This window comes from Oncorhynchus clarkii, chromosome 24, assembly GCF_045791955.1.
Source record: "Oncorhynchus clarkii lewisi isolate Uvic-CL-2024 chromosome 24, UVic_Ocla_1.0, whole genome shotgun sequence".
Taxonomy (NCBI): Eukaryota; Metazoa; Chordata; class Actinopteri; order Salmoniformes; family Salmonidae; genus Oncorhynchus; species Oncorhynchus clarkii.
In genome coordinates, this window is record NC_092170.1 from 11,947,031 (window position 1) to 11,973,980 (window position 26,950).

General features: G+C 46.7%; 2 protein-coding genes across 7 annotated transcripts in view; one reads left to right on the plus strand and one right to left on the minus strand.

Annotated features, from left to right (window-relative positions):
• Positions 1 to 3,666: 3,666 nt before the first annotated feature.
• Positions 3,667 to 7,474, plus strand: LOC139383170 (creatine kinase M-type-like). Of its 2 annotated transcripts, none has more exons than XM_071127553.1 (8): positions 3,667 to 3,905; positions 4,959 to 5,171; positions 5,418 to 5,572; positions 5,744 to 5,876; positions 5,983 to 6,154; positions 6,295 to 6,418; positions 6,615 to 6,804; positions 6,987 to 7,474. In XM_071127553.1, the coding sequence occupies exons 2-8, from the start codon at positions 4,982 to 4,984 to the stop codon at positions 7,163 to 7,165; spliced, it is 1,143 nt and encodes a 380-aa protein (XP_070983654.1). In that variant the 5' UTR covers positions 3,667 to 3,905; positions 4,959 to 4,981; the 3' UTR covers positions 7,166 to 7,474. The 2 variants fall into 2 exon arrangements, with proteins under 2 accessions (XP_070983654.1, XP_070983655.1); XM_071127554.1 differs by having other exon boundaries at positions 3,673 to 3,905; positions 4,962 to 5,171.
• Positions 7,475 to 7,693: 219 nt separating this feature from the next.
• Positions 7,694 to 26,950, minus strand: part of LOC139383168 (MAP/microtubule affinity-regulating kinase 4-like) — a 56,541-nt gene continuing 37,284 nt past the window's right edge. Inside the window, exons 6-19 of one of the 5 annotated variants that reach the window (XM_071127545.1) lie at positions 26,687 to 26,757; positions 26,422 to 26,478; positions 25,983 to 26,219; positions 25,426 to 25,545; positions 25,226 to 25,325; positions 24,898 to 25,007; positions 24,162 to 24,345; positions 23,656 to 23,882; positions 22,972 to 23,078; positions 17,473 to 17,742; positions 15,313 to 15,395; positions 13,669 to 13,713; positions 13,357 to 13,405; positions 7,694 to 10,518 (exon numbers count right to left, since the gene is read on the minus strand). In XM_071127545.1, the coding sequence (XP_070983646.1) occupies positions 10,185 to 10,518; positions 13,357 to 13,405; positions 13,669 to 13,713; positions 15,313 to 15,395; positions 17,473 to 17,742; positions 22,972 to 23,078; positions 23,656 to 23,882; positions 24,162 to 24,345; positions 24,898 to 25,007; positions 25,226 to 25,325; positions 25,426 to 25,545; positions 25,983 to 26,219; positions 26,422 to 26,478; positions 26,687 to 26,757 (1,994 nt within the window). In that variant the 3' untranslated portion in view covers positions 7,694 to 10,184. Of the gene's footprint in view, positions 10,519 to 12,096; positions 13,406 to 13,668; positions 13,714 to 15,312; positions 15,396 to 17,472; positions 17,743 to 22,971; positions 23,079 to 23,655; positions 23,883 to 24,161; positions 24,346 to 24,897; positions 25,008 to 25,225; positions 25,326 to 25,425; positions 25,546 to 25,982; positions 26,220 to 26,421; positions 26,479 to 26,686; positions 26,758 to 26,950 lie in introns of those variants that run through there. The other 4 variants (XM_071127547.1, XM_071127549.1, XM_071127546.1 and 1 more) reach the window with 4 other exon arrangements.

Genomic DNA, 26,950 nt, shown 5'->3' on the forward strand with positions numbered 1-26,950 from the left:
GGCCAGGTCGCAGTTGTAAATGAGAACTTGTTCTCAACTAGCCTACCTGGTTAAATAAAGGTGAAAAATAAATAAATAAATATATATATATATATATATATATATATATATATATATATACAGCAACAGCTCTGCTAGTGTGTGTTGGACTTTTTAGCATCGTCATTTTTTATTTGTTTAACTAGGCAAGTCAGTTAAGAACAAATTCTTATTTACAATGACGGCCTAGGAACAGGGGTTCAACTGCCTTGTTCAAGGGCAGAACGACAGATTTTTACCTTGGCAGCTCGGGGATTCGATCTAGCCGCCCCTAGTCATCTAGTGATTCATGCCAAAGCTCAGTATTACAGTTGTAGTTCTCACTATTCTCATCTGATAATAGAGACAAAAGAACATGCCCCCCTCCCGAGCCTGTCTGTACAAAACCAATGATAACCGTTAAAGCCAAAAAGTGGTAACATTCGCCAACTAGGTTGTGTCAAGGTATAAAGACAGTGGAATGTTCTGTACTGGCATCCCTGATTAAACTGGATGGGAATATGGAGGATACTGTGAAGAGGGACAAAGGAAAAGAGGGAGACTAGTAAAAATATCAGCAAATATAAGATATCATTTCTGATATAATCATCTTCACCAACATTTGGACCTTAAAAATTCTTGATATTAAGAAAAGCACTAGTTTGTTAAATTCACCCAAAATAGGCCTGTTTACATCAGACTAACATTGTGCCACTTGTTCATTCCGTCTAGTCATTGAGCTGGGAGACACAGTGGCACTGTGCGGAAGACTTGTTTTAAACAATCTCCTCGTTAAAATTGTTAAACCTTGTGTGAAATCACAATAAGCCTTGATTGACTATGAGCTTCAACAAAAACGTCTGCGAAGACCAATTGCTCTGAATCCAAGTGGAGTGTGTCACACAGTTCCATTTTGTGGTTGATATTGTCAGGTATTGTTTATGAAATGCTCTATGAAGTGGCTTTCTCCTTTCTCCTCTTCCTGTTCTCCATCTCTCTCAAGGGACCACAACCATATTCCTATGCAAAATCATATTAATTTGACTGATTCAAATTAGGACCAAGGGGGTGGGAATACACACCAAACACACTACAGATGAATGAGGGAGCTCCAATGACTGTAGGGGAGAACTCCCATGAAAACCCACAACTAGTAATATAATATATGATTGTAGGGGAGAACTCCCATGAAAACCCACAACTAGTAATATAATATATGACTGTAGGGGAGAACTCCCATGAAAACCCACAACTAGTAATATAATATATGACTGTAGGGGAGAACTCCCATGAAAACCCACAACTAGTAATATAATATATGACTGTAGGGGAGAACTCCCATGAAAACCCACAACTAGTAATATAATATATGCCATTTAGCAGACGCATTTAGACAAGTCACCAAAAAAAGAAACGTCCTCTCACTGTCAACTGCGTTTACTTTCAGCAAACTTAACATGTGTAAATATTTCTTTGAACATAAGATTCAACAACTGAAACAAAACTGAACAAGTTCCACAGATATGTGACAAACAGAAATGGGGGGTCAAAGGGGGGGGTCAAAATCAAAAGTAACAGTCAGTATCTGGTGTGGCCACCAGCTGCATTAAGTACTGCAGTGCATCTCTTCCTCATGGACTGCACCAGATTTGCCAGTTCTTGCTGCGAGATGTTACCCCACTCTTCCACCAAGGCACCTGCAAGTTCTCAGACATTTCTGGGGGGAATGGCCCTAGCCCTCTGATCCAATAGGTCCCAGACGTGCTCAATGGGATTGAGATCCAGGCTCTTCACTGGTCATGGAAGAACACTGACATTCCTGTCTTGCAGGAAATCACACACAGAACGAGCAGTATTGCTGGTAGTGTCACGACTTCCGCCGAAGTCGGTTCCTCTCCTTGTTCGGGCGGCATTCGGAGGTCGACGTCACCGGTCTTCTAGCCATCGCTGATCCATCTTTAATTTTCCATTTGTTTTGTCTTGTTTTCCCACACACCTGGTTTACATTCCCTCATTACTTGTCGTGTATATAATCCTCTGTTCCCCCCATGTCTGTGTGTGAAATTGTTTGTTGTAAAGTGTTTGTGCACTCTGACTGGTTCACGCCGGGTTATTTTGTACCCATATTTTGTTGTTCTGGGTGCCGTTGGTTTTTTCTTATTAAACTGCTCCGGTTATTACCCATTTCTGCTCTCCTGCGCCTGACTTCCCTGCAGCCAGTCACACACCTCTTACAGATGGTCTTGTCATGCTGGCGGGTCATGTAAGGATGAGCCTGCAGGAAGGGTACCACATGAGGGAGGAGGATGTTTTCCCTGTAACGCACAGCGTTGAGATTGCCTGCAATGACAACAAGCTCAGTCCAATGATGCTGTGACACACCGCCGTCGCTGGACCAGACAGAACTGGCAAAAAGTACTCCACTGACGAGTCACGGTTTTGTCTCACCAATGGTGATGATCAGATTCGCTTTTATCGTTGAAGGATGAGCATTACAGGTGGAGGACCATGACAGACCCTCCACCTCCAAATCAATCCCACTCCAGAGTACATGCCTCGGTGTAACGCTCATTCCTTTGATGATAAACGCAAATCCGACCATCACCCCTGGTGAGACAAAACCATGACTGACCCTCCACCTCCAAATCAATCCCGCTCCAGAGTACAGGCCTCGGTGTGACGCTCATTCCTTTGACGATAAGCGCAAATCTGACCATCACCCCTGGTGAGACAAAACCGCAACTCGTCAGTGAAGAGCACTTTTTGCCAGTCCTGTTTGGTCCAGCGATGGTGGGTTTGTGCCCATAGGCGACGTAGTTGCCGGTGATGTCTGGTGAGGACCTGCCTTACAACAGGCCTACAAGCCCTCAGTCCAGCCTCTCAGCCTATTGCGGAGGACAGTCTGAGCACTGATGGAGGGATTGTGCGTTCCTGGTGTAACTCGGGCAGTTGTTGTCATCCCGTACCTGTCCTGCAGGTGTGTGTTCGGATGTACTTATCCTGTGCAGGTGTTGTTACACGTGGTCTGCCACTGCGAGGATGATCAGCTGTCCGTCCTGTCTCCCTGTAGCGTTGTCTTAGGCTTCTCACAGTACGGACATAGCAATTTATTGACCTGGTCACATCTGCAGTCCTCATGCCTCCTTGCAGCATGCCTACGGCACGTTTACGCAGATGAGTAGGGACCCTGGGCATCTTTCTTTTTGGTGTTTTTCCAGAGTCAGCAGAAAGGCCTCTTTAGTGTCCTAAGTTTTCATAACTGTGACCTTAATTGCCTACCGTCTGAAAGTTGTTAATTTCTTAACGACTGTTCCAAAAGGTGCATGTTCATTAATTGTTTATGGTTCATTGAACAAGCATGGGGAACATTGTTTAAAAACCCTTTACACTGAAGATCTGTGGAGTTATTTTGATTTTTACAAATGATCTTTTAAAGACCGGGATCTGAAAAAGGGACCTTTCTTTTTTTGCTGAGTTTAGTAGTTATTTGTTCCCCAGGATCCCTCAATCTCTCAGTGTGAACACTTACATAAGTGTCCACGGAGAAATGTTTTTTTTTACAACTGTCGCTTTACTTCAACTGTGTCTTTCAACCCCCTCCACCTCAACTAGCTAATAAGAGGAGGGGGACGTTGCCGTTCAGGGGGTAGGCACAGCTGTTATACCGTCTCGGGTGTTGTGATGTAAGTTCTTGCCTTTTAGAAACTCAACTGGACATCGGGGGTTGTGGCTGTCCAATCGATTGAGAGAATTCAGAGACAAACCAGCCAATGGGTGCAAAGGTCTGGGTATATAAGCTAAGGTTTAACACCTGTCAAAGTTGGGCAACCCCTATATTGGCTTTGGTGGATCCCAGGAACATTACCTCCTTCTTTTCTTCTGTGCAGGTAAACCTACTAGGCAGCGAGCTTCTGGAAAATGGCTTTAAGTAGAAATCAGGAGAACTCCTGAAAAACAGCACAAAAAGAAAAGAGGAATTTTAAACAAACACTAGGCAATTCAAACCTCTCCGTCGCTGCACCATTTGGAATCCTGAAATCGGTCATTCTTGTTTTTTGCATTGGACCACTCTTCATTTTCTTGCAGCGTTTCCTAAAATGGAAGATATATTACTACTTATGCGTTTTTACTCATCATCCTCTTGAGTGCAAACTGTAACTTTGTTAAGTTTTGGTCGTAAAAGAGAGCACTGGTTTGAAAACAGCAATGATCACTAATGGCTGTTGTAGAGGAAGGATAGTCCCAGAACAGTGGCTGGTTGATTTGTTACCAGTGGTGATCTATAGATGACACCGAGTCATTTTAGATATTTTGCAGAAAAAAATCATGCAATGTGAAGTATTGAATTTCTATAATGTCTGCAATTGTTCCTCAGCATGTTTGTAGTTTTGATGTTTTTATTCTGCGATACTATTCATTCTGATATGTAGGTCAGTTGTGCTAATGACCGGAGAATGAATCAAGTCAGTCTCTGGAACTCTCTGGTACCGCCTACTGGGGGGTAGCCAGACTAGGCTCCAGTGATGGTGTTTCCCTTGAAGGAATGGGAAGGTGGCTTGCATGCCAGGGTCAGAGTATAGCCACAGCAAGAGGGTGTAGGGTGGATGGCCTGGTCTAAAAATACCTTCTGCTGCATACAGCACGTAGATCACACCCCTGTCACTCTGTGGAATTATGAGACGGTGGCTGGAGGGGGTCAGGAGACTGATAGATAAGACACTAGGAGACTCAGTACTACAAAACCCAAAAGATGGTCAATTTAGTGGTATGTGTTGCTTTGTTAGGCCACATGCTCTCTTTTACAAATTGTGGCACAATTCTGTTGCTAGGGACCAAGATATTTTTCTTTCACCATTCTTGAATATTTAGTTGGGAGGGCTTTCATTACTGTGTTCCAGATCATCCTACATATATTCACACTTCTTCCCCCCTTCTTTTAGCAGGACAAAAGAGAGCTGCAATCATGACGAAGAACTGCCATAATGACTATAAGATGAAATTCTCTGATGTAGAGGAGTTCCCAGACCTCTCCCTGCACAACAACCACATGGCCAAGGTGCTGACCAAGGACATGTACAAAAAGCTGAGGAGCAAGTCTACCCCCTCCGGTTTCACCCTGGACGACTGCACCCAGACCGGTGTGGACAACCCTGGTAAGACTCGGAAGCACACACACAGGAAGACCCGTCAGGGCCCTGTGAGGTCACAGGATAGGCATGTCCTGATCAGCTCTGATTGGTGGCTGATAAGGGCACCTCAAAGCAAAATATTCTTAGTGATATTAACGTATACACTATTGGCATGAAAAATGAGACTGTTGCTCGTGCACTTTGTTGTTAGCCTGTTACATGTCGTTTTCCTGTGGCAATAGTTCTCACTTATTCTCTTTCTGTCTGCAGGACACCCCTTCATCATGACCGTCGGCTGTGTTGCTGGTGATGAAGAGTGCTACGATGTCTTTAAGGATATGTTCGACCCCATCATCTCCGACCGTCACGGAGGCTACAAGCCCACCGACAAGCACAAGACCGACCTCAACTTCGAGAACCTGAAGGTGAGTGAAGAAAGTGGTCATGACAATCACATTTCTACATTGGCGTTTCTCCTTTTGCAAGCTTGATCTTCTTTAGCTAATATATAAGGCTGCAGTGGACTGTGGTGACTAGACAGCATTTGAATGAGTTATCTGTCTAGAGTGAAATAACATTAATTTCCCCGTTTGCAGGGAGGTGATGATCTTGACCCCGCCTACGTCCTGTCCAGCCGTGTGCGTACCGGACGCAGCATCAAGGGATACACCCTGCCCCCCCACAACAGCCGTGGCGAGCGCAGAATGGTTGAGAAACTGTCCATTGAGGGTAAGTGTCTAAGCACTCAGTAAAATCAGCACTATAAATCAGGGTCAGCTGTGCTGCCTTGGAGCACGACCATGTCAATCTCATGTGTATGTCTTTCTCCCCTCAGCCCTGGCCACACTGGATGGTGAGTTCAAGGGAAAGTACTACCCCCTGAACGCCATGACCGATGCCGAGCAGGATCAACTGATCGCCGACCACTTCTTGTTTGACAAGCCCGTCTCCCCCTTGCTGCTGTCCGCTGGTATGGCCCGTGACTGGCCAGACGCAAGAGGAATCTGGTAAGTTCCCAGGACATAGGCCCATACCAATACCCGAACCAAAACAATAACATTTGTGAAACCAGATAATGTATGTACAGTATGTCCCATGGTGTATCATAGTGGTGTGTCATGTAATACGCACTTCCTCCTTTCTGAAGGCACAACGATGCCAAGAGCTTCTTGGTCTGGGTGAACGAGGAGGATCACCTGCGTGTCATCTCCATGGAGAAGGGAGGCAACATGAAGGAGGTCTTCAGACGCTTCTGCGTTGGTCTGCAGAAGGTAGGCTAGCCACATAGCCTACAGGACTGACACACTGTCAATACCTAGAGTGTTATTTATTGCTCGTTCACAACGATGGCAGCTGGCTTTTCTTATAGTCAGTAGTCGAACACACATCACTTTCGGTTGGCTATTCTCACCTGAAAACGCACTCACCGGAACATTCTCGTCTCCTGTCTTTCTCCACCTTGTGCAGATTGAGGCGGTCTTCAAGAAGCACAACCATGGCTTCATGTGGAACGAGCATCTCGGCTACGTGCTGACCTGCCCCTCCAACCTGGGAACTGGCCTGCGCGGTGGCGTGCACGTCAAGCTGCCCAAGCTGAGCACACACGCCAAGTTTGAGGAGATCCTGACCAGGCTGCGTCTGCAGAAGCGTGGCACAGGTACGAGCTACTCTCAAACTCACTTTACAGTCTTCATGCAATAGTCCATAGAATGTAATTACATTGCCATTACATATGGATCTCTGAGGTGACGAGCCAAGCCATATTTAACCTGACATGTACATCATTGAGTACCAGTGTAGAGGATTATGAAGATTCACCTTTGACCTCTTTGCCTGCAGGTGGTGTGGACACGGCCTCCGTGGGTGGAATCTTCGACATCTCCAACGCTGATCGTCTGGGCTCCTCAGAGGTGCAGCAGGTGCAGATGGTGGTGGATGGCGTCAAGCTCATGGTGGAGATGGAGAAGAAGCTGGAGAAGGGAGAGGCCATCGATGGCATGATCCCCGCCCAGAAGTAAAGCGGTACTTGTGCTTCAGTGTTTTTTGTATAATAAAAATGACTAGCCTTGTCGTTACGCGGGCAGGAGACTGCCTCCCTGGACTTTCCCTAAAAACACTCCACTCTGATCCAACTTTTATTTCCATCCTTTATTCTTTCTCTTCATCATTTATTTTTCTCCTTCCTACGGTCACTTTCCATCTCTCCCGCTCTTTCCATCGCATAGTCTAGTGCCATGGGCCATTACTTTGTGTATGCACCTAATCTTGAAATCATTGTTTTGGTTGTAAAATGTATTGAGCAAATAAAACAAGGCCCAGTTAATCAACCCCACTGTCTGATGTATGGTCTCGAAACACATGGTGCATCCACATACACACTCGCACACACTCAGTGGGTGCACACCCACACCACGTGCACACGCTACAGCAGCCTCGTAAATGCCCTAAAACCATGGTACAATAAACAAACATATAACATGACCAATCTGTCATCTATTGACACCACATCAACCCCACTGAGAACAAAAATAAACTTGATCAAAATGTCAGAATTTGAAAGGAGAAATTTATTTTTGCTTCATACAATTTTCCTCAGGAGACATGCAGGACTGCAGGTCAGTCATTTCCATAGTTGCACCCCGTTTTATCGATAACAGCGACGGCTTCAAACGCACAACTACTTCCTACTCTTGAAGCATGGTCCTAAGCTTTTAGCAATACAGATGGGAATTGTTGGGCAAGAGGTCCTATTTTGGGCAAAGTTGCAAAAGAATTGCCCTAACTCACAGCTTTCACATTTTAAGACATTTGTGGCCACCTGTTGCAACTAAAAACTCCCATGATTCCTTGCAACGGGCAAACTGAAGTCATAGTAGTGTCCTGGATTACTATGTAATACTGCCATACACGTGTGCAATATACATTTTGCCAAAAGGAATAAGGTGGAAAATGGTGGAGTTTGAAAACGACTGAAGATTGTGTTGGGAAGGCAGTCCAGTGTGGGCAGGCTGGCGAAGATGGTCAGGGGTGTCACAGGTTACGGAATATAACTGGGATATTACATACTGTAGAGATGTCATCATACTGGAACAGTGACAAACACATTCTGTAATGAGAACATCCACTGCTGATGAATCTTTGAGCCATTTAAAGACCAGACAGACTTTCAGCAAACAAGAAAGGTTGAGGAACATTCAGCGACACCAACAGTCTGAGCTGAGAAAATAGAAACATGGTTCTGAGGGCCCACTGCAGCTCACTGCACCAACTGGGAATGAAGTTCTGGCATGTCTGCTGCTGTGACCCACTGCCAGGCGACAAGGACCATTACTGTTTATTGGTGCAAACCAAAGCCAGTGACAAACAGTCACTCACTCAGGCCTTGACTATCTACCTGACTTGGATCTATTGTGAGGTTGGGAGCGTGCTTCATTTATAGAAGAGTGTCAGGGTTGCTTTCAACAACGTCACCCAGGGTCACATTCTAAACTACCAACCTCACTCTCATACGTCACTCAGAAATACAGAAGGCTGATTGGTTACCAGAAGGGAAGCGGCTACATAACGCCTGTTTTGCTGACCAATTGAAATACTGAATGCAATTCAACAAGCATCGCTGTAGTTGTTATAGTCTGTGTGATCAATGATACTATTTTCTTTTTGAGCAGAAAATTAGGAGTTGATCCAATTCTCTTTTTTTATGCGATCTTGGGTCATCTTATACAAAAAAGTGATCCATTGAGATTCCTTGAAATGTGACAAATGATGTTCCCCAACATTACACTAAACACCGCTTATATCAAATCATGTTTGGAATCTTGGCCTGGTGGATGTGCTGTACCATTTAAGAGGAAATACAATTGAAGAGGTGATATTGCTAAACCAAAAGTGCTCCCAGAAGAACGTGTAGAATGCCTGTGTACATTACCTGCTGAAACGCAGAAAATCAAAGGGTTAGTGGCTCAGAAGAGCAGTCATCGCCTACTCCGTTTTGGACATTGAAGTCAGACAGCTTTGCTCATTGGTAACCAACATATCGGTATATACAAAACACAAAATGAAACTTGACGAGAGTAGCAGAGGGGGCCTTACAGAATTGAGCAGACGCGATGGATGGGCAGAAGAATCTGGCATTTTGTTTTACAGCATTGTTTTTTTGTTGTCCGTCTCTGCATTTCTGCATGTCTCCCTATATAGCAGGGGTGTCAAACATACGGCCCACGGGCAGGATTCGGTGCGCAAGGGGGTCAAATCTGGCCTGCGGGTTTGAGTAAAACAAAACAGAACAATGGTATACTTTAAAATAACTACAACCAAATTGAAACTGTGTAGAAATTATAATATAATGGACCTACACTCATACAGTTTATTGACTGTGTCCAGCTTGTTCATAATCTCCCAAATAAAGCTAGATAGTCTAAAGCTAGAGCATAATCATTAAAAAAAACTATGGGTAGAGGACTATTTTGGGAAAATTGACTGCGAAGAAATATAACACATTTTCAGTGCGGCCCTCCGGACCTTGTTGAAGACCGAATGCGGCCTCCAGGGCAAAATGAGTTTGACACCCCTGCTCTATAGCCTGGAGGTCTGTCTAGGAAAGGGCTGGTCCCTTGTTTCTTAAATATGCATTCAGTCTGCGTCAATCACTCATTGAAGCGAAAACAAGAAAAACTAAATTAAAAAACCTTTTAAATAGCAGCTGTTAAAAAGGAACGACAACAAATATAATCATAACGACATTGACGAAAAATATCTTCATCTGCAAATATGGAATTAAAAAATAACTGCTTGACTCCGTAGATTCACATAATATTGAGGTGCCTTAGCAGGGTTTGTAGGTCATAGGTCTGTGAGTGGCGGGCCCGGACCATCCGTGCCTGTGTGTCTGCGTGTCAGTGTGGCACCAGAAGTGGGTCTTTGGCGGGGGTGAGGCGAGGTTGGCAGTGGGGGTAGCGGGTTCTGCCCGTCTCCTTCTCCCGCCCCCTCGGTCAGTCTGTCCAGTGTAGAAGCCCTCTGCCCCACCCCCTGTCGCCCTCAGAGCTCCAGCTCCTTGGACACTTTTGTGGCGATGTCCCGGAAGGCGAGCGGCGCCCCCCACAGCCGTTTGAAGCGCACGCCGCTGGTCTCGGCGGGGCCTGCGGGCAGCTGGCACACATCAGCCTCGAAGGCCACGCGTGAGCCAGCCGCCCCGTGGGTGCAGGAGAGCAGGAAGGGCCCAGCCAGGTGGACCTGGCAGCCGCAGCCCTGGGCCGCCTCGCGCAGCGCCAGCACCACCTCCGCCGGGTCCCGCGGGCTCCGCACCCTCACATCCCAGCCGCATCGGGGGGTCCGGGGCTCTGCCGCTTTTTGATGCCCAGGTAGATGGCGACTGCAGGGGCAAAGTGGGTGGGGAGTGGGGGAGTGAGTGGGGGTGAGAGATTGAATGACAGAAGAGGGTGCAGGTGGAGTATGGGTGAGCCGATGCATTAATGTGGGTGAGTGGAAGGGAAGAAGGGGACAGGGGAGAAATAGATTAGTATCATATAGGGTTTGGTTTAACAGCCACTACTCTTAATTTATCAACAGCAATAGAAATTCATTAAAATAGATAACAAGGCCAATAGAAATGAATGTAGCATCCACAACACACACAAGCTGCATCGCCATCTTAAAATGCTGCCATAATTTAGACAATTCTAGAAAAATAAATCTGTGGTGCACAATTCAGAGGATACCAAAGCGCAATAAAATGGAATATTAGGCAGCAACACAAGTTAGGCAAGTCAACAACACAATTTTACCTTTTTGAGGACACGTGTTCTTCAAGACAACAGCATTCTAAGTGATGCTGCACCATCATACCTCATTCATTAGACCAGGCTACAGTCCTGCCCCACTCAATGATGTATGCTTGGTGCATTCAGAAAGTTTTCAGATCCCTTGACTTTTTCCACATTTTGCTACGTTACAGCCTTATTCTAAAATGGATTAAACAGTCCCCCATCAATCTACACGCAATACCCCATGACAAAGCAAAAACATATATATTTTTAAATGTTTGCAAATGCATTAAAATGAAAAACGGAAATATCACATTTACATAAGTACTCAGACCCTTTGGCAGTGATTACATTATGATGCTACAACCTTGGCACACCTGTATTTGGGGAGTTTCTCCAATTCTTTTTCGCAGATCATCTCAAGATCTATCAGGTTAGGTGGGGAGCGTCGCTGCACAGCTATTTTCAGGTCTCTCTAGAGATGATTGATCGGGTTCAAGTCCGGGCTCCGGCTGGGCCACTCAAGGACATTCAGAGACTTGTCCCGAAGACACTCCTGCGTTGTCTTGGCTGTGTGCTTAGGGTCGTTGTCCTGTTGGAAGGTGAACCTTCGCCCCAGTCTGAGGTCCTGAGCACTTTGGAGAAGGTTTTCATCAAGGATCTCTCTGTACTTTGCTCGGTTCATCTTTCCCTTGATCCTGACTAATCTCCCAGTCCCTGCCGCTGAAAAACATCCCCACAGCATGATGCTGCAACCACCATACTTCACCATAAGGATGGTGCCAGGTTTCCTCTAGATGTGACCTTGGCATTCAGGTCAAAGAGTTCAATCTTGGTTTCATCAGACCAGAGAATCTTGCTTCTCATGGTCTGAGAGTCATTTAGGTGCCTTTTGGCAAACCAAGTAGGCTGTCATGTACCTTTTACTGAGGAGTGGCTTCCATCTGGCCACTCTACCATAAAGGCCTGATTGGTGGAGTGCTGCAGAGGTGGTTGTCCTTCTGGAAGGATCTCCCATCTCCAGAGAAACTCTGAAGCTCTGTCAGAGTGACCATCGGGTTCTTGGTCACCTCCCTGACCAAGGCCCTTCTCCCCCGATTGCTCAGTTTGGCCGGGTGGCCAGCTCTAGGAAGAGTCTTGGTGGTTCCAAACTTGTTCCATTTAAGAAAGATGGAGGCTGTTCTTCAATGCTGCAGACATTTTTTGGTGTCCTTCCCCAGATCTGTGCCTCGACACAATCCTGTCTCTAACCTCTACGGACAATTCCTTTGACCTCATGGCTTGGTTTCTGCTCTGACATGCGCTGTCAACTGTGGGACCTTATATAGAAAGGTGTGTGCCTTTCCAAATTATGTCCAATCAATTGAATTTACCACAGGTAGACTCCAATCAAGATGTAGAAAAATCTAAAAGATGATCAATGGAAACAGGATGCACTTGACCTCAATTTTGAGTCTCATAGCAAAGTGTCTGAATACTTATATTTTTATTAGGTATTTCTGTTTTTTTGTTTGAATAAATTAGCAAACATTTCTAAAAACCTGTTTTCGCATTGTCATTATGGGGTATTGTGTGTAGATTGATGAGGGAAAAAATAATTTGATCAATTTTAGCATAAGGCTGTAACATAACAAACTGTGGAAAAGGGTAAGAGGGTTTGAATACCTTCCGAATGCACTGTATATTCTTATCATTACATTAGTACTTCTGGAGGTGTCTTTGGATGGCAGGGTTGTGGTCAATTCCATTTCAATTCAGTAAGTTCAGAAATTAAACAAATTCCAATTCTAATTTAAAAAAATCCTCATCGAAAAGCATTGAAGAAAATTGGAATTTCTGTGTACTTCCTGAATCGAAATGAAATTGAGCCCAGCCCTGGTGGTTTGCACAGCTAATTTAAGTTGGGATTTATTTACATTTTAAAGCAGAAATGTTTCCTTGGAATGCTGTCCTGGTGGGACACAGAATCAGCTTGAGGTGGTATCTTACCTTGCTCAGTCACAAGTTAGCAAAAACACATCTGCTGTGTATGTAGGTGTAGGTTTAGGGGTGGACATAGCCAGGATACCAAACACTAGTACTAGTACTACTACTCTTGGAAACATAGGCAAGTTCAACAGCATGACTTACCAACTATATCCACACACCACCAACCCAACACAACTAAGATTGGAAGTTATGAAATGGAAGCTCCGTAAGTATTCGGCATGTCTACATTATGGGTATTTATTAATTTATTCAAGTAATTTGAGTAAGTGAGAATGAGGTTCATGTCAAAGGATGGGGAGTTTAAATTGTTATTATCACACACCGAGGAGCCTACTTCAGAAAATAATTAGAGGCACTCAATCACAGGCATCTAGCACAGGGTACCACATCTACTATCTACGAGTCACACCAAGGGCATTTAGAGCTAATGCTGCATTGACCCATGCTCTGAGCTTTACCTGCTGGATTTAACCAGAGACTGTCTGACCAGAGACTGTGCAGCCGAGGCTACATTGTGAGGGAGAGAATAGAAATGCCTTTAGTAACTACTGGTCCTGGAGCTGTCATACTGCCCAATGGTGGGCAGACATGGAGTGATAAAGAATGTCTTTGATTGATATCCATCACAACTAACTAACGGGTCTGGGGTCAGTTTTGCATTGTGTGATCATAATGAATGTGGTTACAACTGGGTTTGGGGAAACTGATCTTGGGCCAGTAATTAAATAGGTTCTCATCACAGTGGGACATACTGTATTGAATACACTCACCTTGTGACCGGAGATCTGCAGACTCTCTCAGGTTCGTCTGTGACCCTCAAGAGGAAGACAAAGGTGCGTGTTAGGAATGAATCAGCCAATAGAGAAATATCCCTTGTTCCCTCCCCTTCCTATTCCAATGCTTCCCTCAGCAAGGCAACATCAACCACAACACCAACATCAACTCATCAGAGCCAGAGTGACATCAACCTTCCGAAATGCAAGGAAATTAAATAAATAAAAACATACACTTTGAAGCCACACTAGAAAGCTATTTTAGAGAAAAGGACTGGGGGCAGGTTTGAGTGTCTGCCAAGAGACTAGAAAGCTTGCTTGCAATGCATGACAGTGGGTTTGTAGAACATGTGTACCATAAATTCGGACAAAAAGCATATGAAAGCACATGGTGTTCGCCCAATGTCTACTACCACTAAAGTATGGACAGGTTTTGAGATGTCCCATTACACATCCATCTAACACACACAAGGGGGCGCTGCTGTTCAAGCACCACAAACAGTGTCGCCCATGTTCGTAACCTTCCCATTTCAAATGTCATCTCCAAGAACCTGGCAAACCACATGCCTTTCCAGAAACTAGGCGTTTCTTGAAAGGACTAGAGGTTTCCTTCTAGAAAATCTCCATCTAACAGGATAGTGGAGAGATCTGAGCTGTCGAGTGTCTTAAAACAAACCTGCCAGTGGGATAGCGTCTGGGCTACCATGTTGGGTCAAATCTCTCTCTGGGAGAGAGGGAGTGAGTGGAGCCCATGGTGAGTGGAGAGGAGTGGAGAGGGAGGATAAGGAATGACAAGCCTGTGCCTCTGGCTGGGACTGTGAAGAGGATCCCGTTAAGAGGGGGATAAAGGCTCTATTAAGCAACTAATCCTGGTTTAAAGTGTCAGCAATGCTAAGGACGCATGGCAGCAGCTCCTTACAAACAAAACTGTACCAATCTGTGCCTCCTTGGCTTTGTGATACCGTTGTGTTGTGGCAAAGAGGTAGGTAGGCTTAACCAAAAACACTGAAACAGCTTCACAGAACTGGCTCTGAGACTGATGGTGTTTTAACAACGCAAGGAATATATGGAGTTCATTAAATGAGTCACCGTCTTACAATTGCGTTCAAAACTACAACTGGACGGCATACAACTGCACAATGAGTGGTGAGGTCATCACCACTCACCCTAAAGCTTTAGGAGAAGGTAAAGAACAGCCCGTAGAGTCCAAAGTCACATCAGACCCCTTTGATTTTCAAAGATAAGAATAAAGAAATGTTTCATGTCCAATCATGTATTATTGTTTGAAGTGCCACAATCAGTTGGTAGATATCCATACAATAATAAATCCATTAACCAATTGCCTTTATTTGAACTGAAAATACAAGAAGAATGTATAAGCCTGCACTCATTTTAAAAGCCTTTGGAAAGCAGGGTCCTTGCTGGCTGTTGTTCTGTTGTTGTCAAGGGTATGCTGTGTCACCTGTGGCCTCTAGAGTGCGCTCTTGTACTGAACCCAGACAACAGACAGGGCGCACACAGACTGAGGCAGTGAATGAGAGGGGAGTGTGCGAGGGGTTGGAGGTACTGGCAGACAGGCAGGCAGACAGACTGACAGGCAGGCAGAGAGAAGGAGCCAGAAACATGGGAAGAATAACTTACTAACTGTTTTTGATCCCTGCGGAAGAGTGCAGCCCGAGACGGACTTGTTTGAGTTGGGACGCTTAGAGGGGTCAAGATTGACCCTACGAGGAAGAAGAGAGAGAAATAAAGAGAAACAGAGAGACAGAGAAAGAAAGACAGAGAGAGAGAACGAGATATGGATAAAGGGGGGGAAAGAAGGATAAAATATTGCAGCTGATTGGCAAGGAAAAGTAAAGTTAACAAGGAAAAGTAAAGTTAACAAGAAAAAGTAAAGTTAACAAGGAAAAGTAAAGTAGTTAAGAAACAGAAAAAAACAGCCAAGACCAAGAGAGAGAGTGTAGTAGGAAGTAGGGAGATGTGAACTGGGTAAGTGGGGGGTTTGAAGCCTGAGGTTAATAGAGGAGGAAGTAAGCCTGAGTAAAGTCAATGCAGGTTAAGGAGAGTGAGAGAGGGGGACGTCAGAAGCATTTCGGACCCTCCAGCAGTGTAAGTCTGAGTACCGATGGCCAGACACACACACCTTACTGACTCCACTGTGTCTCTAGGGATAAGACGAATGCTCTCCATATTGAGGAAGTCACTGTCACCTGTCTTGGGCTTTGTGTTGTCCTCCTCTACAGTTGCCTAACTATATTGTCCTTAACACACTATCTAACACTGTAGCCTACACGCTAGAGTTCTTCACGGCTCCAAATACCCGAGACCCGATCCAGGACCCGAGTGGTTCCGGATCAAGAACTCTAAATTATGTCACGGGTCTGAGTCAGATCAGATTGTCACGGGTATGAGTCATTTCAACTGACTTTTCCAGAAGGACCCATACAGATCCAAACGCGACTGCTACAGTAATTGTATAATTGATGCTGCTACTCTTTGCTTTTCACGAGAGGGGCACGTGTAAGCTTGTTGTTGGTCAATCATAAGTCATCAAAGCGACAATAGGCTATAGTCATAGAGCCTCTGTTCGGGACGAAGGTTAGGAAATATCTAATCAATGGAAGATGGAATTAAAATTATGGATTTAAAAATTAAAGGAGAAGGATATGCTACAACGACCAAGAGCCAACAGGTAGGCAGCTAATTTATATTCTGAATGGAGTTGTTGCTGTTTGTAACTGTGGGACGAGAAAGAGCATGCAACACCAATTAGCCTAGCTAGTTGCTAGCTTAACTAGCTCCTCCTGGTTTGATGCAGTCAAGACAGGTACTACGTAAACATTTTGGATGATAAATAACCTAGCTATGGCAGCTATTAATCTACTATAGCGCGAGTCGGCTTGGTTGGTTGCCAGTTTTTCTCCTCTCCCTCCCTCCCTCCTCCCTGTTCTTGTGTCACTCACACACACTCACAGTAGCCTACACACAGCACGACCCCTGCTAGAGCGTCACCTCTCTCTACCTCCTCTCCTTCACGCTTTATCAGTTCCGGTTCATAAAGTAGCTTAAAAATAGACTTTTCTGCTGCTTCTTTCACTCGGCTCGGACCGGGTCTGGATCCGACCAGGTCTATACGGAAAGGGTCTAGTTGTCCTCGGGTCCGTTCGGAACGGGTCTCTTTATTTAAAAAATGTATTTATGCATTTTTCCATTTCGGAACGCGTCTTAACTTGTTGGACCCATAAAGGCCTCTACCTCACGCTAGTCTCATTTAGGGTGCTATTTCATGTTGATTTGCCTGAATCAACATTCCCTTTTGGTTCAGGCCTGTCTCCATCAGTGCACACAGATGAGCAGTTTACTGGACTAAACAAAGAGCGCTAAACAAAGAGCTCCCCAGATTTTCACACTTAAAATAACACGGGGCGTAACAGGAGCAAACGCTCACAGTAATCCTTGTCCTTGCTAGACCGTACATGATCTTTATTTGATCGAATTGCTTAAACGGCAGTCGCTATCCCTGAGGAGTGTTGAATTTCACAATGTCGCGCGCAGCATCGTATAATTAGAACTAACATCTATTAGAATCCTCCCAATTTCACGCTTCCTGTCCCTTTCAGCTGTTTAGACTAGGATTGCTTACACTTCTGATGTTTCTACTGAAATTCCTTAAATATCCAGTCAACAGGGTTAAAGCTAAGAATTATACCCTCACTATGGACTAGCCTAGAAGTGTTGTCATCCTTATACTGGGGGGCTAAAGCTCAGGGCTTCCTCACACTCCCTTCACTCTCCTCTTACCTGCGTGTGAGCTTGGAGGTGAGCTTGCTGAACAGGTTGGAGGTGGCGCGGGTACGTGCGTGGGGCAGGGGGCTGGCGTCATGGGACAGAGTGGGGGAGGTGGGGGGTGCGTGGGAGGGAGGCCGCCGGTCCCTCAGCTGGCCCCCGTGGAAGGTGCTGCGGATGCTGGAGCCCCGGGTGAGGCGGGAGCCCGAAGAGGAGGAGGTCCCCGAGGCCCCAGCGATGCTGTGGGTGGAGGGTGAGGCCGGGGGCAGCCGGTGGGACATGGAGCTAAGAGAGGAGAGAGCAGAAAGGACAAAACAATCAGATCATCATCCCGTTCATCCCTCACTCAACCATTAACAGTGAGGTGCTCAGTTCATAATGTATTATTATTATTTTTAAACATTTATTTAACCTTAATTTAACCTGGACAAGCCCATTGAGACCCAGAGTCTCGTTATCAATGGAGACCTGGCCAAGAAGGCAGCAACAATCAATACATGACATAAATAAAACATACAACAATACAATACAACACAACAACATGATCCAGACTTAAAAAAGCATTTGCACAGGACATCTCATCGTTCTAATGTATCCGTTGAGACAAACGATCTGAGCCAGAAAGGCTTTAGCTGGAGTTAGTTTGGATCTGGCAGAGGGATGGTGAACCTTTACAGAGTCCCAGGGTAGGAGCTTCCACTTGTGTTGGCTTTCAGCAGACAGAGAGAAAAGGCTGGTGAGGCCAAATCAGAACTGGGCCTTTGGAGGAAACAGACTGTGAGGGGGAGAGGGGGATCAGGGAGGAGGAGGGAAGGACAGACTGGAAAGGGGGATGTGGAAGGGGTGTGACTGGTATGCTGGTAAAAAATGAGAATAGAAAAGTGAGCATAGAAATAGAAAGGGAAAGAGAGAAAAAGAGAAGGTGAGAGATAGAGAGAGAGGGTGAGAATTACAGAGAGAGAGGGTGAGCGTTACAGAGAGAGGGTGAGAATTACAGAGAGAGGGGGTGAGAGTTACAGAGAGAGGGTGAGAGTTACAGAGAGAGAGGGTGAGAGATACAGAGAGAGAGGGTAAGAGATACAGAGGGTGAGAGATACAGTGAGAGAGGTGAGAGATAGAGAGAGGGTGAGTGATACAGAGAGAGGGTGAGAGATACAGTGTGAGAGGGTAAGAGATACAGTGAGAGAGGGTAAGAGATACAGTGAGAGGGTGAGAGATACAGTGAGAGGAGGTGAGAGATGGGTGAGTTACAGAGAGAGAGGGTGAGAGATATAGAGAGAGAGGGTAAGAGATACAGTGAGAGGGGGTGAGAGATGGGTGAGTTACAGAGAGAGAGGGTGAGAGATACAGAGAGAGAGGGTGAGAGATACAGAGAGGGTGAGAGATAGAGAGAGAGGGTAAGAGATACAGTGAGAGAGGGTAAGAGATAGAGAGTGAGAGATACAGAGAGAGGGGGTGAGAGATGGGTGAGTTACAGAGAGAGAGGATGAGAGATACAGAGAGAGAGGGTGAGAGATAAAGAGAGAGAGGGTGAGAGATACAGAGAGGGTGAGAGATAGAGAGAGAGGGTGAGAGATACAGTGAGAGAGGGTAAGAGATAGAGAGAGAGGGTGAGAGATACAGAGAGAGGGGGTGAGAGATGGGTGAGTTACAGAGAGAGAGGGTGAGAGACACAGAGAGAGAGGGTGAGAGATACAGAGAGAGAGGGTGAGAGATACAGAGAGAGAGGGTGAGCGATAGAGAGAGAGAGGGTGAGAGATAGAGAGAGAGGGTGAGATATAGAGATAATGGGTGAGAGATAGAGATAGTGGGTGATAGAGATAGTGGGTGAGAGATCAAGAGAGAGGGTGAGAGATAGAGAGAGAGGGTGAGAGTTACAGAGAGAGGGTGAGAGATACAGAGAGAGAGGGTGAGAGATACAGAGGGAGAGGGTGAGAGATACAGAGAGAGAGGGTGAGAGATACAGAGAGAGAGGGTGAGAGATACAGAGAGAGAGGGTGAGAGATACAGAGAGAGGGTGAGTGAGAGAGAGGGTGAGTGTGAGAGATAGAGAGGGTGAGAGATAGAGAGAGAGGGTGAGTGAGAGAGAGAGAGAGAGGGTGGGTGAGAGATACAGAGAGGGTGAGAGATAATACAGAGAGAGAGGGTGAGAGATACAGAGAGAGAGGGTGAGAGATACAGAGAGAGAGGGTGAGAGATAGTGAGAGAGGGTGAGAGAAGGTGAAAGAGAGAGAGGGTGAGAGATACAGAGAGAGAGGGTGGGAGATAGTGAGAGAGGGTGAGAGAAGGTGAAAGAGAGAGAGGGTGAGAGATAGAGAGAGAGGGTGAGAGATACAGAGAGAGAGGGTGAGAGATGCAGAGAGAGAGGGTGAGAGATACAGAGAGAGAGGGTGAGAGATACAGAGAGAGAGGGTGAGTGAGAGAGAGGGTGAGTGTGAGAGATAGAGATAGAGAGGGTGAGAGATACAGAGAGAGGGTGAGTGAGAGAGAGAGAGGGTGAGTGAGAGAGAGAGAGAGAGAGAGAGAGAGAGAGAGAGAGAGAGAGAGAGAGAGGGGTGGGTGAGAGATACAGAGAGGGTGAGAGATACAGAGAGAGGGTGAGAGATAGTGAGAGAGGGTGAGAGATACAGAGAGAGAGGGTGAGAGATACAGAGTGAGAGATAGAGAGAGGGTGAGAGATAGAGAGAGAGAGGGTGAGTGAGAGAGAGAGATAGAGAGAGGGTGAGAGAGAGAGAGAGGGTGAGTGAGAGAGGGTGAGTGATAGAGAGAGAGAGAGAGAGAGAGGGTGAGTGAGAGAGAGGGTGAGAGATACAGAGAGAGAGGGTGAGCGATAGAGAGAGAGAGGGTGAGAGATAGAGAGAGAGAGGGTGAGAGATAGAGATAGTGGGTGAGATATAGAGATAGTGGGTGAGAGAGATAGTGGGTGAGAGATCAAGAGAGAGGGTGAGAGATAGAGAGAGAGGGTGAGAGTTACAGAGAGAGGGGGTGAGAGTTACAGAGAGAGGGGGTGAGAGTTACAGAGAGAGGGGGAGAGTTACAGAGAGAGGGAGAGAGTTACAGAGAGAGGGGGAGAGTTACAGAGCGAGAGGGTGAGAGATACAGAGAGAGAAGGTGAGAGATAGAGAGAGGGTGAGTGAGAGAGAGGGTGAGTGAGAGAGAGGGTGAGTGTGAGAGATAGAGAGGGTGAGAGATAGAGAGAGAGGGTGAGTGAGAGAGAGAGAGAGGGTGGGTGAGAGATACAGAGAGGGTGAGAGATAATACAGAGAGAGAGGGTGAGAGATACAGAGAGAGAGGGTGAGAGATACAGAGAGAGGGTGAGAGAAGGTGAAAGAGAGAGAGGGTGAGAGATAGAGAGGGTGAGAGATACAGAGAGAGAGGGTGAGAGATGCAGAGAGAGAGGGTGAGAGATACAGAGAGAGAGGGTGAGAGATGCAGAGAGGGTGAGAGATAGAGAGAGAGAGGGTAAGTGAGAGAGAGTGAGAGATAGAGAAAGGGTGAGAGATAGAGAGAGAGAGAGGGTGAGTGAGAGAGGGTGAGTGAGTGAGAGAGAGAGGAGGTGAGTGAGAGATACAGAGAGGGTGAGAGATAATACAGAGCGAGGGTGAGAGATACAGAGAGAGAGGGTGAGAGAAACAGAGAGAGAGGGTGAGAGAAACAGAGAGAGAGGGTGAGAGATACAGAGAGAGAGGGTGAGAGATACAGAGAGAGAGGGTGAGAGATAGAGAGAGAGGGGGTGAGAGAAACAGAGAGAGTGAGAGATAATACAGAGAGAGGGTGAGAGATACAGAGAGAGAGGGTGAGAGATAGAGAGAGAGAGGGTGAGAGAAACAGAGAGGGTGAGAGATAATACAGAGAGGGTGAGAGATACAGAGAGAGAGGGTGAGAGATACAGAGAGAGGGTGAGAGAAGGTGAAAGAGAGAGAGGGTGAGAGATAGAGAGGGTGAGAGATACAGAGAGAGAGGGTGAGAGATGCAGAGAGAGAGGGTGAGAAATAGAGAGAGAGGGTGAGAGATACAGAGAGAGAGGGTGAGAGATACAGAGAGAGAGGGGTGCGAGATAGAGAATGGTTGAGAGATAGAGAGGGAGGGTGAGAGATGGAGAGGGAGAGATACAGAGAGAGAAGGTGAGCGATAGAGAGAGAGGGTGAGAGAGGGAGAGAGAGGGTGAGAGAGAGAGAGAGAGATACAGAGAGAAAGGGTGAGAGATAGAGAGAGTGTGAGAGATACAGAGAGAGAGGGTGAGAGATACAGAGAGGGGTGCGAGATAGAGAGTGGTTGAGAGATAGAGAGGGAGAGGGTGAGAGAGGGAGAGAGAGGGTGAGAGAGAGATATAGAGAGAGGGTGAGAGAAGGTGAGAGAGAGAGAGTGAGAGAGAGAGAGAGAGAGGGTTGGAGATAGAGAGAGTGGGTGAGAGATAGAGAGAGAGGGTGAGAGATAGAGAGAGAGGGCTTGAGGGAGAGCGACAGACTGAAAATGAAGATTTCAGCCATCTGCTTGGAGGCTTGTGGACGTACAGCCCCCCTCCTTCCCCACGCCCCTTAACCCTGCATCCTTTCATCCACCTGGCAGAGCTCCCCTCCCCTCGTCCCCTTGGCCCGCTCCCTACAGTTCTCCCTGAATGGCTGGGTTAGCTAGGCTGGCTTAGCCCCTGTTGGCCTGGGGCCGCTTCACTTAACGCTCTAAATAACCAGAGCTCTGATAGACAGACACACACTCACACAGGGAGAGGGGCCGAGTAGGGCAGACACATTAGAGTCCTTTGGTTGATTTGCAGCTGTTTCAGAGCACAATCATTTACCCTCAACCTGAGCCCCAAAGCAAAAGAGACCAGGGGCAGGAATTGAAAATGTGTAGAATGTAATGCATGATTATGTAATATATAGCATGTAATTGTATGACAGCATGCATGTCAGTATGAGCATGATTATTGTGTCTGTTTCTGAGTGTGTTGGTTTGTGTATTTTGTCATTGTGTGTATGCGGTGGTGTATTTTTTTGTGCGGCTGCACTGTGTGTCCCGTCAGCCCGTCTAGTGTGGCATTGCATTGACAGGGCCTAGAAGGCGGTTGCATTGCATTGACAGGGCCTAGAAGGCGGTTGCATTGCATTGACAGGGCCTAGAAGGCGGTTGCATTGCATTGACAGGGCTTAGAAGGCGGTTGGTTGCATTGCATTGACAGGGCCTAGAAGGCGGTTGCTGGTCAAGTTGGAACACAGCCTGCCACCGCTTTCCCCCTCCACCCCCACCCCTCCTCCAGTGCTAGGACCGTAGGTCACATGATAACCACCACCTTCTGGCACATACCAGTAAGCTCTTTATCCCCTAGTCAAGAGGCGTAATGAATGTTATACACACAGAAACACCACTACAGTACAGTCAAAACACAGGTTATTAATGCACACAATGTTGAGAAAGTGAATGTACAGTATCCCTGCTATTATTCTCGAGGACTCAACAAATGTAGAAGCACATGTACAACGCCCAAACATGATGAAACCCAAACACTCTGCTCACCTGTTCTCCTTGCCGTTCTGCAGCAGGGAGGGCCTGTCTGTGCTGTTCCGGTCCGTGGTGCACACGTATGTGTTCCGGCGGATCATGGCACTTGCTGGGACGTTGTTCTGAAAGGCAGGGAGAATGACAGTTAGATAACACATTGACTGTGATTGACTGTGACTACTATATAGTGCACTACTTATGAGCCCTGGTCAAAAGGAGTGTACTTTAGGGAACCACAGTACCAGTGATGAACTCTTGTCGTCACTCTCAGTCCACCCTGTCAGAGCGCCTCTGAGCCCTTCAAAGGGTTCAACTCGGGTTCATCTACATATTCTCCATTCACACTGTTGTTGTTGTTCATCCTTATTCTGTTTCTGGACTCCCTACATGCCAGCGTTTCATCTCTATTATCTCTGTCCACATCTTAGTTTAGCATGAATCTGTAGATTCTCTCTCCAAAGTGTTGTTCTTGGTTCATTCCTCCGCACACTGATCTTAGTTTCATTAATCTCTTGTAACCTTGTCTCGTATAAGGTCGTATTGTAGGCCGACAGCATTGCACTGCATCCACCAATGGTTGCGTGCCACATCATCGACGGTGCAGTCTGGCACCAGATAACCATTATATGATGTGGTTTGCTGACATGTAGTGAGCCTGGAACAGGGCCTATGTGTGTGTGTGTGTGTGTGTGTGCTCACCGTGGCGGTGTTAATCTCCTTGCGGCGGTCGGGAATCTCTGACTGGTTGGGGTTGTTGGCGCTGCTGACCATGGGGCTGGAGGGGGGCTGGATGGAACGGCTGCCCACCACACTGCTGCTGACCTTACGGGACGCCATGCGCCCCCCCTCCTCCTTCAGCTCCCTGTCTGCCCCCGCCACGCTGCTGGGGCTACGCTTGGGGTGGGATGGGGGCGCTGCTGGACCGCCTGCACAACAGGCAGACAGGGCAGAGGACACGACATGAGAATCAAAGTTTGGTCCTGTGTGGCTCAGTTGGTAGAGCAAGGCACTTGTAAAACCAAGATTGTGGGTTTGAATTCTGCTGGGGCCACCCATATGTACATTTCTGCATGGACTACAGTCGTTTGGGATAAACAGCATTTTATGATATTATAGACTGCACAAATTATAAAGATCTCACACGCGACCGGTGACCTCACAATAGGGTGCATTTTGGGACGCAGACTAAGAGACAGCCCACTCACAGAAGTCACTGTGCCTCCTGCGGGGGTGGTAGGTGGAAGCGCTGCGCTGGGTGGTCTTGCTGTGGGAGGAGGAGGCGGAGGTGGTGGAGGAGGTGGAGTGTTTACTGGTGCCGTTGGTGACGGTGCTGGGCCGTACCCGCGCCAGGCTCAGACTGCTGGTTGACCGAGACTCACTGCCCTCCACCTGACATACACACAGAGAGAAACGTGATTGTGGACAGTGTGAACACACAGGCACGACACACACACGTATTGTAGCAGACTGGCACGCCAGGCATTCCCCTGGGATTTGTATTAGCAGCGGTGGCTAAGGTAGCGGAGGGGGATTTTTGTGTAGAACGACTGTGAGAAGGTCACATCTGGTGACTTTTTAAAAGGACTTTCTACTCCATGGTGAAATGAAATGACGTTGACACCATCTGAAATGTAACTGGTGCGCGCCACTGCACTGTAAGATGAGGAGGAGCAAGCGGTGGCTCTCATTCACACCACTGCTTGCTCTGTTTCCTACAAATATACTGATCTTAAAGGGATAGTGCCAGACTTTGGCAATTCATTTCCCAACTCTCAACCTATCCCTTTAAGAGCGTGTCTCGGCAGAAATATATATATAAAAAAAAAATGTTAAAACATTTTAGGGGGAACACTGGGAAGGCAGACGGGCAACACAGAAAGCTTTAATGATGAAGGATTTTCTCTCTCTCCCACACACACATGTTGTCTCGTTGTGCCTCACCTCATTCATGCGTCCCAGTAACAGGTAGGTGGCGGTGACCTCGTTGTACTTCCGAGTGGTCAGAGCGTCCTTGATGTCATCACGGGTGTAACCCATCCCCACCATCACCTCTGAAGGCGAGCGGAGAGATGAGGGACGTTAGACAGAGATACAGGCTCACAGAAAGAAGAGGAGGGCTGTGTCCCAAATAGCACCCTATTCCCTACAATAGTGCACTACTACTACTACTACTCCCAGGGGCCAGTGCACTAAAAATGGAATACGGTGTAATTTGGGACAAATACGATATGTAGGTAGGGAGTAGAGGGGTGATAGAGAGGTATTTCACCGATGCGGCTGCCATCATTATGGTCCTCCAGGGGCTCTATATGAGCCTTCAGTTCTTCTCCGTCGTAGCCAGAGTTAATCCACTTGTCGTTCATGATTTGCTAATCAGGGATAAAGCGATGTGTTAAAGAGTGCACAAACAGGGTGTGTGTGGTTGCGTGTACTGTAAAGCTGAGTGCCGCCTGCCGTTGCCCTCCTCACCTCCAGGGTGCAGCGTTTGGTGGGGTTGAGCACCAGGAACCTGCGCAGGATGCCCTCGCAGTCGGTGGACATGTAGAAGGGCACGCGGTACTTCCCCCGCAGAACACGCTCCCGCAGCTCCTGGGGAACAACACATACAGATACCGTTACACAAAACGTGCACATAACGTTATATAACGTTACAAAAACGTGCACATAACGTTATATAACGTTACACAAAACGTGCACATAACGTTATATAACGTTACACAAAACGTGCACATAATCTTATATAACGTTACACAAAAACACGAGACATAATAATGGCAAAGGGACTAAAAGACAACGTGTCCCTTCTCTTGATTAACTGAACATGAAAATGGAAGGTGAACATGAAGTAATCAGCACGAAACCCTTCAGTACCACAGGCAGCATTAGTATCCAAAATGTCACATTTGGCACCATATTCCCCATATAGTACACAACTTTTGACCACACCATATGTAAAAAAGTAGTGCCCTATGTAGTGCCCCAGACAAAGTAAAGGCCATTTTGGCTGCGCTGCGGGGGGGTCTTGCCTTGAGGTTCTGCCCGTCGAAGGGCAGTGATCCGCTGACCAGCGTGTAGAGGATGACCCCCAGGCTCCAGATGTCCACCTCAGGCCCGTCGTACTTCTTCCCCTGGAACAGTTCCGGAGCGGCATAGGGAGGGGAGCCACAGAACGTGTCCAGCTTGTTGCCCATGGTGAACTCGTTACTGAAGCCAAAGTCTGCGATTTTGATGTTGGAGTCGGCATCCAGCAAGAGGTTCTCAGCCTGCAGAGACAGGTGAAGATAGCACAGATTTTAAGGACTGAGAGTCTGTTCAGTGTAGGCTGAGTCTGTATGCTCATTTCAGGAAAGAGATTATCAGTGTTTGACATGTTTTGTAATGTATTGATAATGATATACTTAATATCAATGAGTGGTTGTCATTTTGGACAATGAAAAGGGGTTCAGGTCTGAACCGGTCACGTACTTTAAGGTCCCTGTGAACAATGTTCTTCAGGTGACAGTAGTGTACAGCAGACACAATCTAGATAGATATAGATATATAGAGAGAGAGAGGGAGAAGAGAGCAGGAGAGACAGAAAGAAGGGGAGTGAGACAAGTCACAGTAAAAAAAGTCAAACACATAGACTGACACATACAAACTTAGAATAATGCTTGCAATGTCATTCAGGCCAACTCAGCACCATTCACTGGGTTTTGTTGCGATTATACATTTTTTGGTCACATCTCACCTGACGGAATTTGGCCCGCGCCTCTTTCTCTTTCATTCTCCCATGGGACACGAGGTAGTCAAACACTTCGCCTGAGGGACAGAGAAACCAACCACATCAACAGACAGAGCATCAGGCTTACAACACCGTCTGATTGAATACAGTGTGTAATTGAGGAGCTTATACTGTATATTAGTGATGCACGGGTTGATTCATAACCCGCAGTCCCCACGGTTATATCCGAGGGGCGGGTGAGTAAATGGTCATGAAATATTGAGTGGATGA

What these genes read in the sequence shown, in the direction of transcription:
- LOC139383170 (XM_071127553.1), top strand. Translation starts at nt 4,982, where the DNA reads ATGACGAAGAACTGCCATAATGACTATAAGATGAAATTCTCTGATGTA. An exon ending in GACCGGTGTGGACAACCCTG is followed by an intron (nt 5,172 to 5,417) that starts GTAAGACTCGGA and finishes TTCTGTCTGCAG; the next exon opens with GACACCCCTTCATCATGACC. An exon ending in TCAACTTCGAGAACCTGAAG is followed by an intron (nt 5,573 to 5,743) that starts GTGAGTGAAGAA and finishes CCCCGTTTGCAG; the next exon opens with GGAGGTGATGATCTTGACCC.